The sequence below is a fragment of the Numenius arquata genome, chromosome 1, assembly GCF_964106895.1.
Source record: "Numenius arquata chromosome 1, bNumArq3.hap1.1, whole genome shotgun sequence".
Lineage (NCBI taxonomy): Eukaryota > Metazoa > Chordata > Aves > Charadriiformes > Scolopacidae > Numenius > Numenius arquata.
In genome coordinates this window covers 107,289,729-107,309,027 of record NC_133576.1, presented here as the reverse complement: position 1 = coordinate 107,309,027, position 19,299 = coordinate 107,289,729, and the positions used below count along the sequence as shown (strand labels likewise).

Sequence of the window (19,299 nt, the reverse complement as noted above, 5' to 3'; positions counted from 1 at the left end):
CCCAGACTGCATCAAGAAAAAAATCCTTCACATTTCATTGAAAGCCATCACTCATTTATTACTTTTCTGTTCAAAGCTAGAAATGTTTTCAACCTGGCCTGACTTCTATTTACAAAGTCTAAAAGATATTTCCTAACCTGTAGCCACAAGTTCTTTTTCTGCCAGCAGTTAAGCCTGAGTGCATGTTCTGTCCGTTGTTTTAGAGAGCTTTTTACAAAACAGTAATGGAGGTATGGATGTCCAAGATAGCGAGAGTCATTGGTTTTATCTCTTGCATAAAACTCCCAGGAATAAAGAGAATCTGAAGTGGAAAAATACAGCAGGAGATGAGATTCTGTCTCTCTTTCCCTGTCTTCACAATACAACTCCTGGAATGCTAGTCTTTAGTTTATTGTAACAGACTTGAACAACGAGGAGCTGATGTATAGGCTTAAAATGCATGAGTGAAAAGATGGCAGTGTTGAAGGTCATGAATACTCCGAACATTAATGATTGAATAATAGACATACTGAAATGTTCATTTCAGTTGGCTTGGTTAAGTGTCTTTTACTCATTAAATTGGATACTATTATAAACACGTTATAATAGAGAAATCAATATATGTTCAGTCTAGATGCACTTTGAATAGTTCCTTAAAAGCATCTCATAAAAAGTCAGACAATTTAATTATTTTATTCCCATCAGACATATAAATGTGACATGCTGAAGACTGGCTATCGTTTCTTTTTTTATATTTATTTGCTTGGCACAAGAAAATTGGCAGTAACCAGCACCTGTTGAGATACAGAAATGCACAGTTGCTCTACTTGAGACTGCCTTTGAGGTGGTGAAGCTTCTTTTTAAAGAGATTTTTTTCTTCTCAGTTTCATTGCAATGAATGATCAAGATTACTGGGAGCTAAAATACAAGCTCACTTGTACGAAATCAGCTGAAACTAAATTTGATAAGGCTTTTGGTCAGTTTTACTCATGGAACCTGAGGAATTTGCAAGATATTAGAAGAAAAGTAATTCTGAGCTCAAAAGGGAAGTGCTGTAATTGTGAAAACAGCTCATATTAGAATGAAGTGCTAATGTAAGTGTGGGACATAAATCATTTTCATAATCAAGTACAGCAGCCCTGTCCATAATTCACAAACTTCTGTTAATGGGATATTGCAAGCTCCTTTCTTCCCATAGTTGTGATGGTGTCTTGTAGAGGCAGTTCACATTGTATCTGGGTCAGCTGGGTGATCCTCAACAAATTCACCTCCTGTCTTTTACTGAGGGATGATAAAAGTGTCAAACTGTGATGTATGCCAGTGCTTCCTTACTGTCCAGGGGTTGAGTTTATTAAATTAGATTATTTCACATCAGAATTCAATAGAATTCAACCCCACATTCACTTAAGTGGAATGAATGTCATTCTAGATCCATTTCCAAACATGGTTAAGATTTGGCTAGTACACAGCATAAAGTTCCCTTACCATAGTTTGCCTGACCAGCTGAAGTCTAGACAAAACTACCAGCCTTTGACTCATCTTCAGAGTGCCTGCTATTACGTATTGGTATGCATGTAATAGCTGTTTGGCATAAATATGACACAGATGTGAAACACCTGGTTTCATTGTGTTGTGGAGCACATTAAATCATGTAACTGGCTTCTCCGAGCCTCTTATCTTCTTTATATTACTATATGAAGGATGATAGGATCATTTACTTTCCAGACTGAATGTTTGTATCAGTTTCCCTTATTCAGTTGGCTCTTAAAATCCCGGTGTTGTCAGAAAAAAATAATGAAGTGTAGCCCCGTAAAACCGCTTTGGCATCCATTCATGTATCTCATGGAACTGATATAAAGCACATTGTTCAGATGGCCACGTACCTCTCACTGAGGGGATTGAGTGCACCCTCAGTAAGTTCGCAGATGACACCAAGTTAGGTGGGAGTGTTGACCTGCTGGAGGGTAGAAAGGCTTTGCAGAGGGATCTGGACAGGCTGGATCGATGGGCTGAGACCAACAGGATGAGGTTCAACAAGGCCAAGTGCCGGGTCCTGCACTTGGGTCACAACAACCCCATGCAGCGCTACAGGCTTGGGGCAGAGTGGCTGGAGAGCTGCCTGGCAGGAAAGGACCTGGGGGTGTTGGTCGACTGTTGGCTGAACATGAGCCAGCCGTGTGCCCAGGTGGCCAAGAAGGCCAACAGTATCTTGGCCTGTATGAGGAACAGTGTGGTGAGTAGGACTCGGGAGGTGATCGTCCACCTGTACTCGGCACTGGTGAGGCCCCACCTCGAGTACTGTGTCCAGTTTTGGGCCCCTTACCACAAGAAAGACATTGAGGTGCTGGAGTGGGTCCAGAGAAGGGCAATGAAGCTGGTGAGGGGTCTGGAGACTAAGTCTTATGAGGAGAGGCTGAGGGAGCTGGGGTTGTTCAGCCTGGAGAAAAGGAGGCTGAGGGGAGACCTTATTGCTCTCTACAACTACCTGAAAGGAGGGTGTAGAGAGGCAGGGATCGGTCTCTTTTACCAAGTCACAGGCTACAGGACTAGAGGAAACGGCCTCAAGTTACACCAGGGGAGGTTCAGGTTGGATATTAGGAAGAATTTTTAAACTGAAAGAGTTATCAAGTATTGGAATGGGCTGCCCAGGGAGGTGGTTGAGGCACCATCCCTGGAGGTATTCAAAAGATGGGTTGACATGGTGCTGGGGAACATGGTTTAGTGATGGTTTTTTTGTTGGGTTTTTTTTTGTGAGAGTTAAATTGATGGTTGGACTAGATGATCTTGAAGGTCCCTTCTAACCTAGAAGATTTTATGATTCTATGAATGTAAAATGAGAGATCAGTTCTATTCCTGTCTGGCTGCCCTTGCTGTCAGGAGTAAAGGGATGTATAAGAGGCAGGAGCAGAAAATTAAGTCAAAGTATTAACAAGTCTTGGTATTTGCTGTTGTTTCTTCATTTCCTTTTTTCTCAAGCGCTTCCTTCATGCCATTGCCTCTTCAGAAAAGCACATTCCTTTAGCATCTTTCTGACCTGCAGTCTTCATGTTTGCCCAGGTGGCCAAGAAGGCCAACGGCATCCTGGCCTGTATCAGGAATAGCGTGGCCAGCAGGAGCAGGGAAGTCATCGTGCCTCTGTACTCGGCACTGGTGAGGCCTCATCTCGAGTACTGTGTTCAGTTTTGGGCCCCTCACTACAGGAAAGACATTGAAGTGCTGGAGCGTGTCCAGAGGAGAGCCACCAAGCTGGTGAGGGGTCTGGAGAACAAGTCCTATGAGGAGAGGCTGAGGGAACTGGGCATGTTTAGTTTGGAGAAGAGGAGGCTGAGGGGAGACCTCATTGCCCTCTACAACTACCTGAAAGGAAACTGTAGAGAGGCAGGGGTTGGCCTCTTCTCCCAAGGGAATAACGACAGGACCAGAGGAAATGGTCTGAAGTTGCGGCAGGGGAGGTTTAGATTAGATATTAGGAAGAATTACTTTACTGAGAGAGTGGTCAAGCACTGGAACAGCCTGCCCAGGGAGGTGGTGGAGTCACCATCCCTGGAGGTATTTAAGAAACGTGTAGACGTGGCTCTTCAGGGCATGATCTAGTGCCCGGGATTGTTGGTTTGTGGTGGGGTGTTGTGTGTGGGGTTTAGTTGATGGATGCTGCTTGCTTTTTTTTTTTTTTTTTTTTTTTTTTTTTTTTTTTTGGGGGGGGGTGTTGTTGTTTGTTTGGTTTTGTGTTGTGTTTTTTTGTTTGTTTGTGTGTTTTTTTGTTTTTTGTTGGTTTTTTTTGTTTTTTTTTTGTTTTTTTTTTTTTAATGTGGTTGGACTCGATGATCTCAAAGGTCCCTTCCAACCACTAAGATTCTGTGATTCTGTGATTCTGTATGTTCTTCTCGCATAAAATTTTTATTTGCTTCATTGACTTTGGAAGACCGACAGAGTCTCCATCCACAAAGTCCTTTCAAATGCATCCATCACCCATTGGTGCAAGTGCCTGAGAATACAATACAGACAAAGAAAAAGACAGAACAAGGTTGGAAACCAGGGACTAAGATTATTGATGATGACTGTACAGAGAATAAAGTAAAAATCCTGTGTATCCCAGGAGAGGATGGCAGTTGTGCTTCTTGTGTGGTGAGAACTTTGAAGAAGAACCTGCCCAAACAGGCAGTGGAAAACTGCTTTCATGCTCTGATCATGAATCACCAATATGTATAAACAAGTTTAGATAATACACAACTGACACGTGTGCCCTGTGTTTTGGAAATTGTGGTTATTTTGGAAATCTAAAGGAAGTCTCAGAAGGAAAATTTCACAGTTTTTCCAGCTATTCTACTCTGACCTCATGGCTGAAACTCAAGGCTACTAGCCTGAATTCATCTGTTGTTTTACAAAGCTGTGACATGCACACCAGACAGTATGACATCTTCACAATAATGCAGGAATGAATAGTGCCTTTCAGTGCATGTGTAGCTAGAAAGAGCACAGATTTCACTCAAAAAGAGATGCTTAGTCTAAACTCTTGCTGAAAGAAACAAAGTTGATAGAAGTCTTGCAATAGGTTCAAACGGAAAGTATTCAGGAGGGGACAGATCAACTTCAAGCAAATTATTTATGTATTTGGAAAATATCCATCACAACATTAAGAGAAATCTCAGTAGGTTTAGAAATTCCAGTTGGACGAGCTTGGAAAAGTTACTATGGATTTGTTAGATTTATTTGAGCTTTGTTTCTCCTTTCAGTACTTGTTTTTCTTGTCTTCCTTCTCAATCCAGACAAACTAGATTTTCCTACTCTCTTTCAGTTTGCCGGGTTCATAATACATCCAGTTTTGGATCCTCCCCCTTAAATCTACCTTTCCAACAGTTTCTAACATCAAGAATCCCTCCAGCCCTCTGAGGGGTGACTTATCTGTGACTCTTCCATCTCTTTATATCTCTTGTGCTGAGGAATGTATCTTTGTCCAAAAGTTTTTGTCTTCAGTTTTTTCCTCATCCTTCCCCTGATTTCACATCCAGACTAGTGATTTACTGTTTACTTCTTTCAAAAATATATTTTCAATTCTAATCTAGATATTTGCTAGTCTAGCTTTTACTTTATAGAGGCGCCTTCAGAGCAGAGAGAAGTTATTAGTTGTAAAATCGCCTTGAAATGCTTCCATGGAGACAGGGATGGGGAGGAGAAAAGCATAAGTCACTAATGGAATTATCTAAGAGCTCAAAGAAAAACCAAGGAAGTACACCCAGAAGATTTTCTTCAAAGGGCCCTAGAGTGTGCTAATTGAATGCAGTTTCTAAGCATATGGTAAATTAAAAAAAAAATATCCCAGCAAACCAGTGCTAATAAAAATTGATTGTTAAAGTATTCATATGTAGCAAAATTCTACTACCTTTAGCGTGCATACTTATAAAACAAGTAAATGAAAGAAACTGCTGCAATTCACTGACATGACATTTACACATCTGCTGGTGGTGTTCCATTCTAGTATCCTTAAATTTTCAGTTATTTTAGCCACTACCCTATTAACTATATGTATAAAAAAATTAATAAGGAGGTCACATTCTTGAATAAGCCGTGATAGATTGTACCACTTGTCTCTTTTTCTTTCTCTCTCTCATGCAATTTTTTTTAGTTTTAATAGAAATCAGATGTTGGGTGTTCTGCTGTACTTTTAAGAACAAAAGTCACAAATCATTATAAAATAAAAGATTCTCTATTAACCACATGCTGTTTCAAAGTTACAAATACCTGTTTTAATCGGATCAACACCATTCTAAAATAGGTTTATGTTAGAAACTTACCCAGGACATAGGTACTAAAAATATTTGTGAATAACTTACTATACATGAGAAGTATGTGAGCAACAAAGCTCTGTTGTCTACGGAACTTTTCACTCAAAATTTAAACAATACTTGTGTTGTAAAATATTTGGTGACATTTTTAAATGGAAAAACTTGACAAAAATAGAATATGGTATTGATTATGGTTATGTTTGCCTCAGAGCTTCATTTTGCAGAATTTTGAGTATTTTTCTATGAAGAACCCAAAAGGATGAAAAAAGTAAAGGATTTTCCGTCATTTTATTGTTTCTCTTTACAGAGTAATATTTTGTTTTGATTCACGAGGCTGACACTACAGTTTTGGTTTTATGATTTTATTTTAAACTAAGTTCAGCTATTTTTGTTGACCCATGTTTTTGATAGCCTTGAAATCTACGTGTTATGCAAAAAAAGAACTGTTTATTTTGGAGGAAATCTTATAAATCGAAATATGTATAACCCTAATTAGGGTAACATGCTGTTGTGGTTAAGTGTCTTTCTTCCTATAGAAATGTTAAATTAATGTAATTTATCAGATTAGATCTTGATTTTACACTAATGACATGATTCACAGAAGATGTATTGTACCTCTTTGAATTAATATAAATTCTTTACAGAGAAAGAAAATGATGTTTTGAATAGCTGCCAAGACACTGTTGTTAGAGCACGTGTTTTCAGTTTGAAAACATGTATGGAATTCATGTCAGCATGAAGTTGAGTCTGCAAGACAGTGAATTCAAGGATTAAACTGCTCTACAGTCCCAGTGAATACCCTGATAATGCCAGTGAACTTCTGAGAAGGCAGTAAATTGTAGTTATTGGGGCACATAAATTCATCAGGGAATTAAATGTATTATGTTAGATGAGAAGGAAGTTAATTTGTAGAGGTTAAAGGCATCAATTTTACATCTCTGTCATTGTTTCATTAAAAAAAAAAAAAACAACTGGCATTAAATTACAGAAGATTAGTAACTGAAGGGCAGTTTACACATGAATCAATTCACTACATGACTCAGAGATGGTAATGGGAAGAAGTATTTTTACCTTCAGTCACCCACTTAAGTCCAGCCCCAGCCTGACATGACTCAGCCCTGACCATCTGACAGCTGCTGGGTGTTCAGCTGCGCGGTGAATCCACGGGGAGACTGCAGTCAGTAGGACAAGCGTAGAAAACTCACCGCTGTAGACTCTTGCGGTCATGGCAGGGAAGTTCAAGATTACGTGAACATGTCATTTGAACTGGCCATTTACTGACAAACCTCGGAGAAGAGCATGTTCTTTCTTTAGTCCCTTTTCATGAAAGGAAGACCAGTCTGCCCGTCAATAAAGAATGGGGAGCTGTGGTTGGGTATGCTTGAAATTTGTGAATGGATGCGCAGCCAGGTGTTGCCACTACTATGAGAAGCATTCAAACTGCAGACCATCCTGTCTACGGGGGGATTTTGAATTATGTTGGCAATTAACAGTAAGCATTTTTCTAGTGTGGGTAAGACTCACTGAGTGGTTCAGATGGAGCAGTAGTCTTAGATCTGCTGTGGGTCTAATGTGCCACTTGGAAGCCCTGTTTTACTCTTCTTAATCCTGTTGTCTTCAGCAGGTGGGATGTTGCACTTAGTGAATTAATTCTTGTTCATGAGCTCTTCAGTAGAGCTAGTATGTTATTATTAGGTTGAGTGGTTTTCCTTGCTATAAGAGAGATTTACAGCTCTGGTTTTTATTTTACAGATAACCATTCAGAGAGACAGTGGTTTGGATGTTAGTTTCCCCAAACATGGAAAAGTGGATCCAGACAACATGCCGCATGTTGGTGGAAATACTTGGGCTGGTGGAACAGGTTTTCCATTCTTTTTTTTTTTTCTAAATGTATCATTGAAGGATGTCTAAGGGAGATGCTGTGCCAGTCAGAAATGGATTTATACAAGGCCACCCTCTGCTTAGAGCTGTTTTACTCAATACATGGTCACTTTATTGCCAATGAAAAGTAATATTTGCAGTGTCTAGCTTAAACCGTATATAGCAGATCTCTACTTCAGTTACATTTTGTTGTTGTTTCTCTTCATTCACCATATAGAGACCCAGAATCCTGCCGTCACAGAAACTAGGTCATTTGCCATTCTCTTCGATGTCTCTGTAGCCACAGCAACTTAGCTAGTGTAGGCAAAAGGCACACAGAATAGGCAAAGTGCCTCCTAATTCTGAAAGGGCATGATAGTGATCACTAGATAAAGTGGTTTGGGAACAGTGTAAACCAACAAGGGAGAAAACAGAGTCTGAATGAACGGCTTGAAGAACAAGGAGCTTTGAGGAGATGTACAAAACATGATCTATAGTCCCCTTTGTACAAGGTGGAAACCTTTATGTGTCTGGTCTCAGGGCACTATAAAGACAATTATTCCAATGAAGTTCTTCTTAACCATGATAGCTGTTGGGTTTTGAAAGTCTTTGGCAATAAATATTTCTACTGAGGATTGTTGGCAGAATTTTTGGAACATCTGCAGATATGAAAAAGGAAGCTTTAAAGAAGATGTGTTCTTACTTATTATCAAATCCGTATTTTTAATTATTTTTTATCTCCTCATGTTAGGCGGGAGAGACACTGCTGGGTTAGGTGGCAAAGGTGGCCCATATCGACTGGATGCTGGCCACAGGGTCTACCAAATATCTCAAGCTGAAAAGGATGCTGTTCCTGAGGAGGTTAAGAGAGCTGCTCGAGAGATGGGTGAAAAGGCCTTTAAACAGAGGTAATGTGAAAGTCTTTATTTTTCCTTACTCTTCCCAGAATTTGAAAAAGATAGCTAAAAAGAATTGTCTTGCCTTAACTGCATTTATCAGCTACCTTACCCTGATCATTATCATTTAACAGAGCTTACCAGCATGTGTTTAACTGTTCTGAACAAGATATATAGAATGTTTTATTGAATTAAGCCCCACTTTTAAGAAGATTGTGTGATTTGGTAGAGTAAAACGTAGCTAGGTGGATAAGGAGACTGATATGAATATTTATCTTTTTTAAAAAGGGATCTACCATATGCAAGTTTGAATTGTGATGAATCCAGATTGTATGTTGTTAGGAATTCATCACCTGACAAATGTTCTTCAAAATGGACCATTACGAGCCAGTTGCTTCTGTTTGAACGACCTATAGCCAAATGGTGAAATTATTTGAAGTATTAGAGGTTCAGCAGAGATTTCTAGACAAACCACGGATCTCCGCAGCATTAGTGAAATGCATGGTTACTAGTCAGTTGTTTCCCAGACTGCGCAGAGATTCAGATTTCTTCCACTCACTGAACTCTCAAGTCAAACTCTGGTACTTTGCGCAAAAAAAAAACCAAAAACCAAAGTGTATCGACAGTCATTCCAAATGAGTTTTATGTTTCAGCCCAGGACGTATTGCAATGTATCTGTCTGAAAGTGCCAGACACAGATTAAAACATCAGAGCAAATAAAATTAGAAGCAACTTTAATCAGACCAGATTTTGCTGCTACTAAAAAAACGGTTCCCAACAGGGGCCAAATCTGGGTGCTGTGAGGAGCAGGTGAGAGTTGCCATTTGCTTCAACTGATGTGTAAATAATTAGGCTGTTAAGTATAGAACACACATTGCACACGAATCACCCTATTTAAAAACAGCAAAGCGTCTATTGCATTCAGGTCAAGTTTCTTTTTTAATCATGTTTTTATCAGTAAATTACCTGCAGCATTTAGCGTTGCTGTCAGAGCATTAGTAATTAATCAAGACAGGGAAAATGTATAGATTATGTCAGTGCTTCAGAGCAAAAGACCCTGAAAGGCAAAATACCTTCTAATAGTGATTTAATTTACATAAGCAACATACAGAAATATAAATTTAAAATAGTCACTTAAGGTTTTGTTTTCAGGGTGAAGGCAGAGCTTGTTTTTTCTTTTTTCCTGGTGCTTTGTGGGGGGGGCGAGGTAGGGAATACTACTTTTAACCCTTTCTACATCTCCATTCTTCAAAATTGCTTATCATTTGCTTCATAATAGAAACAATCGATATGTATGGTCTTGGATACTGTACATCTCTTTGTGCCTGTGCACACAGACACACATGGCACGCCTTGATGAGTTTCTACCTGCCTGCATGGTGATTTACAAAATTCATGCTCAGGGAAATTCCTGGATATTGCTACATGTTGTAGAAAGAGTGCAGCTGCGTCCTGTAAAATCTGAGTATCTGTACATGAGATAACAATTCATGTCACTGCTAAAAGCAGTGAGCTGGCATGTACCAGCCATAAATGTAGCCTATTCTGAAGCCACATTTGACTTGAATTATTATTCTGTACCTCTTGGGTAGTTGTGGGAACTTAACAGATAAGAGTAGGGAGGTCGGAGTGCTCAGGCTGAAGAAAAAAAATAAGGGGGACCGCAAATTTCACTGTGTTCTTTATACATGATTATCTGGAAGGGAGAATTTTAATATGAAAGCTATTGATTGTTTTCCTGGCTAGATAGTACTGCTTGTGGAAAACGTTTTAAATTGCCCTGTTTCAGTAGAATGAAGTTAGCAACTGCTCTTCAATAGATGCAGTAATTTTCACAGTATTTTTCTGAACTAGCTTTCACTTGGATTGATGTAGAGTCTAACAAAGTGAAACTGCACATGAAGGGTTTTTTGTTTGAAACAAAATGTTTTCTTCCTTGATGTGAAGAAACTGAACTCTGTTGGTAGGATTCATGACATTAAGTGTATCGCCCTGAAAGTTACCTTTTCTTGCCTCTAGTGAATAATAGTTGGCTATAATGACTATGTGTATGCAAAATTCAAAATAGAAAAAGACATAGTCATACTAAAGACAACAAAGATTTGATGTTTGATTTTAATATTATCATCAAGGGGCTAATCTGAACAGCAATTCTCATGTATACTGTATGTTCCAGGCAAGTAACTTGTGATGATACTAAAAAACTTGTAATTAGAAATACAACTAGCCTATACATACTTTACTATCCATATATAGTTCACTCAAAAATCAGTATTTTCAAAGCAGTGTGAGCAGAGGTTATGCTGTTATGAACTCCTTGTTTGAAATGAGCTGTGCACAGGTGTGGGCAGATGCACAATTGTTGCCTTGCTACATATGATGCTGCATCATGGAAAATACTGAACAGTGCACGATCCCAGCATATCAACCTGTCCCCTAGCTTGTTATTCACCATTAGAACTCTGTAATTAAGTTCCAATCATGAGTTTCACAGGTTTAAGAGTATCTGCTTAGCTACAACGTTGAGAAAAATTATACAGAACTTTAAGTGGCTACATCTTAGCTTATAGAAAAGGCATAGATCTGTTTTTTTAAGGTGCAGATGTTACACTCTCTTAGACCTCTGGGCAGAATAATCTTCAGTGACATGACTCGTTTTTTTGTGATGGAGCACATTTCTGTTAATGTTTATTTAAAACTTCTTTGTTTCAAGGTTTCATCATTTTATGAAGCACAACGATAGGTATTTGAGACAGAGTTACTAGTTGTAGGTCTTCAAGGACAGATTTTATAGTGTGTCTTTACTTAACCTTTGTGTTAAAGCATGGATCATGATATGTTTAAAATACTCCGACGATGAAGTAATGATTAGACGCTTATGATCCTTTTGTGTACAGATAGAAGCACCTGAGCCAATAAAACCTTTAGATTTTGATCGCAGTTTTCAGAACATCTGATTTGCTTCCCAAACATTAAAGCAGATTAGAAGAGAGACAAAGGATTAGTAACTTTAATAAGTTTTAATGTAATGCAATACCTGTAGACATTGGTGATCAGCTGCCTTTTCAAAAATTCACAAAAGCAGCTGCAACTTCTTTGATTTGTCTCCAGTGTCTAGTTATTACAGTCTGAATTTGCCTGTTATCAAGTAAACTTCTAGTTTACATACGTAAATGGATGATATGCATGTTTCCTAAACTGTTCTTAGCTCCCTGTTCTTTGCTTTAGATTGAAAGAGATTCAGATGAGTGAATATGATGCATCAACTTATGAAAGGTTCTCTGGAGCAGTCCGGCGTCAAGTTCAGTCACTCCGCATCATCTTGGACAATCTGCAGGTAATCTTAGATTCAATGCTAAAGAAACGTGGTGAGCTTATTACATCAGGCCTCAAATACTATCCTGCTAATATCCTGTTAGCATCTGATGATCGTACCTTTGAGGGCTAAAAGCAGATTCAGGTTATATCATGGTTAGGAAAAACAGTCTCATATTACTATTTCAAAGGCAGCTTTTAAGTGGACCCCAGTGCTCATCTTTACAAGTTATAGTATTCCCATACCACATCTTACAGAAATTACTTATTCAGGAGCACAATTTTGTGAAAGAAAATACTGTACTTTATTAAAAGAATATGTGGCAATGTGCAGATCACAGCCTTTGCCTTTACACCCTAACCAAAAGTTTTTTTAGCTTAGAAGTGCGAATGCTATAGATGTTAAAAGAAACACTCATGCCAGGTCATAGCTTTGCTGCATATACAGCTGAAAACATGCATTTTTCTCAGGTTTGTTTTTAACTGTTGCTAATAAAAATAGGTGTAGCCCAAATCTAAGTGGAAGCTAACCAAAACCACCTATTTGCCTTTATTCTAGAAATTGGTCCCGTGGTTCCAGATTTTATTAATACTAGTGTTCATACACGGGGTAAATAAAATAAAAACTGTGTTGTGTCTGGGAGGAATCTGTTTATCTTCAATGACAATTAAAGGAAAAATAATTTTACTCCTCATAAAATGTCTCTGATTGAAAATACTCTTGTTGAAAGCTACCAACCACTGGTATACACGTACCTTAGTCTATTAGTCACTGTGCTGCGTCTAATCTGTCTCCTTACTTCAGCAATAAAACTGGAATGTAGAAAGAAATTACTTTGTATGATCGACAGACTCCTCCTGGGTCAAAAAATCCAATCCCCTGGTATTGCAAGTAAGAAAGTTACCATTTTTCTTTACTTGTATCTTTAAGCCATTGTGACTACAAAAACACTACTATAATCACATATATACGCAGAGAACCATTAGCCGGTTTTATTATGAATGTGTCAATTCAGAGAGATCCTCATATAAAGAACATTTAAGGTGGTCATGATTAGTGATTCATGCATCTAATATGTGTCTTAGTTCATACCATAAGCTTTTGGCTTGTGAAGACAGGTTTCAGTTGAAAAATTTTAGATATAAATCTCGGGTTTTCCTATATCATTTCTATCTAGGTGCTCTTTTTACCGTGTTTCTAGTAACATGGTAACATGCCATTGGAAGCACATTCTAGGTAGGAAGTGAATAAGTGAATCTTCAGTTTAAAGTCTTTTTAGAGTGCCTTATCTATTCCTTGGAGGCAAAACTCTTACATTCAGAGATCACGTTAATCATAATGAAAATGTAATATATTTTAATACAGGGAGACATATCCTGTTGCTTTGTTTAAAAGGTCATTTTAATATCAAGGCAAAGTCTTATAAGCCGCAGTATTTTATGAGACTTTGCTAACTTCCTGGCAAAATCTATAACAGCTAACCACAGAGCTAGTAAATGTATTTTAAGATGAAAAAACAAACTCACTGTATTTGGAAAAGCTAGCTCATAGAATAAGAGCAATATTGAAAGTAAATTTTTAACTTTATAAATTTTTGTACAGATTTTGGTAGGATTTTTTATCGGAAGATGCACTAGGAAAGTGAAGATAAATGATAACAGGAGCAAGTTAGTTGCAAAATGCTTCCTGTTAATTGGGAAGCTCTTTCTTGCATGTTATCTTTTTGAGAAAAAAATTTATTTGAATTCTTCAGCATGGTAAGTCGTTGAGCCCTGATGAAGGACTATGCCTCCATCTCTCCTTTTTTCTGGATAGTCCTATGTACACGTTGGGTTCTGTGCTAAAACTGTTTTCTTTCTGTTATCAGTCAGACATTCCTCATTTCTCAAATAACAAGTCAACGGCACAGTCAGTTGCAGTAAACTTTGTAGCTCAAATGTCTGTGTGGTTTTAACTTTGTGAAAATTCCAAATTACCTTCTCAGCAGAGAACACTTTTGGCTTTTTAAAAAATGTTTGAGTCCTCCTTGTTTCAAACTCAGTGTGTTCACATAATGGAAATGTATTGTCCACGTTTATTTAACTTGGATTTTCTTTTCAACATATGCCTTTTTATCATTAGGTTTGTGGGGTTTTTAAAAATATTTTCCTTTGATTAAATTTTACATCCCGAGACTTGAGAGGCTGGGACTCAGGTCCCATTGTTGACGGCTCGCAAAAATGAGTAGCAGCAGAAAGATATTTGGAGTCAGCTGATCCTTGAAAGTGGTACATAAATATGGTTTGAGAATGTAATTTCATTGTTCATTTTACTTTGCATAACTCACTGATTGGTCAGTCAGTCACTCAGAGAGGCCTTCTTAGATTTTTAGATGATTTGCCTTCCAGAAAGTGCTTCTCTTTTTGTTGATTATTACAGAGGGAATCGGGGGCAACTGTCCCTGTAGCTTCTGAGGATCATTTAGGCACCTACATTTAAACTGGGCAAACCTGAGCGTGAGTCACCCAGCTAGTAGGAGTCCGTCTGATTTAGACCACGTGGGAACTGTCTGGTCATAGCAGCAAAATAAAATAGTGGCAGTCCTATAATAAACCTGGCTTAGAGAGCTGACGGATGTGAAAAACCCTGTGCCCTGTCAGTAGTAGTTTTCTGATTTCAGCAACTAAGGGAACGTTTGCATAATGTTTTCCCATAAACAAATGGCAGTATTTCATACCATCCCATACTGTTACGAGTTACATATTTAAATGTGATCGCTTCACATACACAACTTTTTCTGTGGTATTTACAGACATCACAGTTATGATATCTCATGATTTTGTGGTTTTTTTTGTAAATATGCATTTGATATCTTTCAGTGAAAAGAGTTACTGCAGTGGTGTATTGTGATCGGCCATTGCCATGCTGATAAGATAACAGTATCTGGCACATTTTTCTAATTTCAGAAGCAACACAATGAATATTTTTATATAAACAGAAAGTATACAATATTTTTTCATCAATATGGTTGCAGTATGTTGCAATACTAATGGGTAGTATGCCCTTTCTAGCAAAATATCAAAGCAAGGTAGATATGTAATAGTTCTGTTTTTCTCTTAAAATTGTAAATGCTTTTAAACTTACATTGCTTTTAGACTTATGAAGATCATGTATTGAAAATGCTTTGAAGCTTCTCTGTAATATATACGTGCATTGTATAACATGTGCTTAAGGGGATTTTTTTTCCAGCTTTTATAAAAGGAATTAAATTTTCAGCAATTCTGCATGGAACGGGCAGAAGCTAAGTAGTCTAAATAATTTTAGCATTATTTTGGAAAGAAGTGAGGTCAGATTTTGTCAGCATTCTTTCCTATTTTAAGAGAAAACATCAACTCTGTGTTCCTCCAATAAAATTTCAGCTCAAATACTGGCTTTTGTTGTATAAGCTTCAAAAGGTATTAAATGGATTTTAACTATGTCCATAGTTAAAAACAATTTTCTTCTCACACTGCTGTTCCTTGGACAACTAATAGCCACAAAGCTAAAGCATTGTCAATGAAAACAGTAGTGAAACTAGTTGAGAATTTACTCAGTGAAGCCAGAACTTTATAATCTTCTGTTGTTTGTCCCTCCTGCCTGCTGAGAGGAAGCAAATGACAAAAATTTGACAAAGCAGCAGCCCTAAGGAAGTATTAACGATCTACCTCTGTTCCAGTACTTACAGTGTTAGAATGACTAGGAATGAAATTATCTCATCTGCGTCATCCTGGAAGGTGCATGATTCATTTTAGACAGGCTCTGCTCACTCGACACCATGTTGTCTCCAAGAGCATTTTTTTTAATGGTTAGTTGGAGTTTTGCTGAAATTTGCCATGGGTTTGCCATCCTATTGTGTTTTCCACAGCAGGAGAACTCCTGTAGCGTGACATTTTGGTGGAACACATGGAGGTCACCTGGAATTCACAGGTATCTTTTTGTGATATTACACAACTCTTCAGGCAACAAAGAAATCGATGATCCTATGGAAGAAGGGGCTGAAAATTTCATCCCAAGAATATTTAATGATACTGGAAACTACTTGGTGGTGGTACAAACTAACTCATGGATGCCCCACTGCCAAAGTGAGTTAAAGCTAGGTTGACTGTAGCACCATGAGCATGTAGCACTGACTGAATACACAGCCTAAGAAATCTCTTCTACTTTCCCCTTCTGTGATTTACTAAAAGGCCGAGGTTTCCATGTATTGCCATTATTTTTGCTTCCCATTAGGAAACATCTGTAAAGCTTTTTACACAACCTAACAAAAAAACCCTCTTTGTTGCAACTATGTTAATTCTGTACTTTAAAATTATTTAGTCAAAACATTTTTCTTGTGGTTTGGTATTCTTTCTGCCCACTTATTTTCCATTAGTCTAGAGTAACTATAGGCAGTAGACAGTAGTTCAGAACTCCTTCTTCCATACACACCAGAAAGAAAAACTCATAAATTTTGACCAAAGCAAAATCAAAGATTCTCTGAGGATTAATAAGCCATCATCTGACTGCTCAGACCGCACAGAATTATAAAGATTCATCCTCTCAAATCCCAAGCCTGCAGTTTACTGGGGATTTGTAATGTAACACTTCCTGCTCATCAAACAACTGATTTTCATTCCTGAAAACCGGTGTTTAAGGCAGTTTGTGTCCTGCTGGGTATTTGATTTTCCTCCATCTGCTGACCAGCAATTTGCTGAGAGTGCAAAAGTGTTATATATATAAAAATCTAAAATCTTCTTTTGTTGCTGGGCTTACTACTCGGATGAACAACTTCAACCTGAAGATTTAAGCAGAAATGAAATAGACCATGAAACCCATGTAGGCAGACTTTGCTGTCTTTAGATGGATCTTATGTATTATGAACCACGATGAAGCTATCCATTGCAAATATTCTTAAATATGCAGTTCATAATCTTAAGACATTTGAGTCTTCAATCTTCGGTGCTTGCTTCTGTGTACAGGAGTTCCATGAATATTTGAGTTCCTGGATTGTAATGCATGTTCATCAAGTCGGGCTGTAGGGAACCAGTGTTCTTTTAAAGAATATAAAAGAAACATTCAGTGGACTGTCTCTTGAGTATTATGATTTTCAAGGGGTTTATTTTAAAATAATTATAGTTTGTTATGAATATTACTTTAAAAGAAACCACTTACTATTATTTAAGATAAATACTTTACCTTTAAGTCGCCCAATGTTTTTTTCTTGTACTGCTTGGATGCAGAACACGTAACAAATGGTCAGTTGTGCCTGTCCCTCTGGTTGTATGTATTTCTGCACAAGCTACACAGATTCGCAGCACATTTGCAAGAAAAAAGGTTAACACTTCCACAGTCCATGGTTAAACTCCTATATATGAAATGACTTAAAAAAGACAGAATCACGGAGGGAACGTGTTCTTTGTCAGTATTAATTTTTTTTTCAGACAAAAGAACAGGACAGCTATGAAAATGTGTTCAGATTTCTTTGACTTATGCCAAAACTATCACATCATTACGAAGAAAATTCATTCGTGTGTCATGTTCAGTATGTCATAAAATGCCTAAAATCGCATCGAGTGAATTTAGGTTTATTTTCTGTTGTAGGCCAAGGGTAAGGAAAGGCAATGGCTGAGACATCAAGCTGTTGGAGAGCTGGATGATGCCAAAATCATTGATGGTCTGACAGGAGAAAAAGCCATATATAAACGACGGGGAGAACTTGAACCACAAGTAAGTACCCGACAAGTAGCAGGGAAAGGTAGGGAAGCGCTTAACCAGTTTGCTGTTTTCGTAGTGGCTGTACAAATATAAGTGGAGTTTCAGTGAGTTCTAGGGATAAGAAACTCAGAAGAATCTTGGGAAGATTGGGAAGAATCTTGGGAAGTCCCTGAGACAGAGGCAACAACAAGATGGAAGGTTTGCTTCACTTCTTATAGTCACACACATATATTTGTTATTTGCCACTCTGAGAGAGAGGAGCTGATCTAGGCAGTCCTTTGTTTTGAGCCAGTGCAACAGTTCTTATGTTCTTATTTTATATTTTATTGAACTGAAGGCAATTAGCAGAAAACATTTTGTTTGTTTGTCTTAGAAAAGGAAAATATTTTCTCACTAACTTAATTTAATTTAATTTTTGATAATAAATACCCTGATACTCTGGGAAGTTTTTTTTTTAAAAAAAAGTGTTTTACAAATATCTTGTCATTATTCCATGATATGTGAAGAATTTCAACTTCCACTGATATTTGGATTTACAAAAATAAAAAATATAATGGGAAAAAAGTGTAAGGAAAAGCCATTAAGACACAGTAAAGTTGTCCATCCTGTGTCTCAATTCAGCCTTTCCATAGAAGACATTATGGGTAGGGCCTGTGTGAGTCAGCAACAGAGAAACCACTTGAATCAGACCAAGAAAACCTGGCCAAAACTGGTGGGGCTAGTCCATAGTATTTAACAGTAATACTTAATGAGAGATTGCAGTTTTTAACTACACTAAGAATTTTTTTTTAAATAGCTGAGTACAACATCTTTTTGCACATCAGCTACCCACATCTGATGAATCCCTGGTATTATTTTTTATGCTACTTGGTCGTGATGTCTGTTGCTTTGAACTGTTTGTGGAATTTGGCACTGCCTGTGTGAAAGATCAATAAGGGAAAAGGGATTAGATCTTCATTTCTCATTTTTTTTCAAAATGTATTTACTGAATGTATCAGTCTAAGACTTTGCAAAAATATTTCAATTAGGAAAAAAAAAAAAAAAGGGCATCTTTAAGTTTTGCATAAAAACCAAAAGAAATGTAGGATTTAATGGGCCCTCTCTCTCCCTTTGTTTTTGGGAGGACAGGAATGCCATAGTCTATTAAGAGAATAATTAAAAGAATAAAGCACACAAATCCATGCAGCCCTTTACAGGTAAAAGAAACATTTTAGTTATTTGTTTTTAATGTAACTGGTTTTTTGCCAGATCATCTTTAATAGCCTTACGCTTGAATCCAGACTCATCTCATCGCACACCAAATAAAACACCTCCTTTGAATGTACTGTGCCAAAAATTGTTAAAACAGATGGTGATTGTTTTCAGGAAAAAATAACGGTTTCAGCATCAGAATGAAGAAACTAGTAGTTAATCACAACAAGATTTCAAACATTTTTGGAATGTTATTAACCTCAGCAGACAAGTTTTTACAGTCTTATACAGGTCACTGTTAGTACCATAAGCCAAAGAAAAGCATTTCCATTATGAGCCTTGGCAGAAAAAGCAAATTTGAGAGTCTCTTTACTGAAATAAAATGCTAAGAATCAAAACTGAGACAGAAAAAGCATTTTCCGGACAAGCATGTGTGGAATTTTTTGAGGTATTTTGTTTCCGGTCATTGAAGGTGAGGGGAAAGAATGTATTGAGGTATCTGTCAAGTAACTGGTTTGAAACAGTTAGAAAAAAGGTTAAAATGGTTTTGTTCTTTTTTTAA

At 37.6% G+C, this 19,299-nt stretch overlaps 1 protein-coding gene across 1 annotated transcript in view; it reads left to right on the top strand.

The window, feature by feature from the left end:
• VWA8 (von Willebrand factor A domain containing 8) overlaps window positions 1-19,299 on the top strand; it is a 198,872-nt gene that overhangs the window by 163,847 nt on the left and 15,726 nt on the right. Inside the window, exons 38-41 of the mRNA XM_074168332.1 lie at window positions 7,515-7,623; window positions 8,374-8,530; window positions 11,747-11,855; window positions 17,433-17,558. Of these exons, the coding sequence (XP_074024433.1) occupies window positions 7,515-7,623; window positions 8,374-8,530; window positions 11,747-11,855; window positions 17,433-17,558 (501 nt within the window). The remainder of the gene's footprint in view (window positions 1-7,514; window positions 7,624-8,373; window positions 8,531-11,746; window positions 11,856-17,432; window positions 17,559-19,299) is intronic.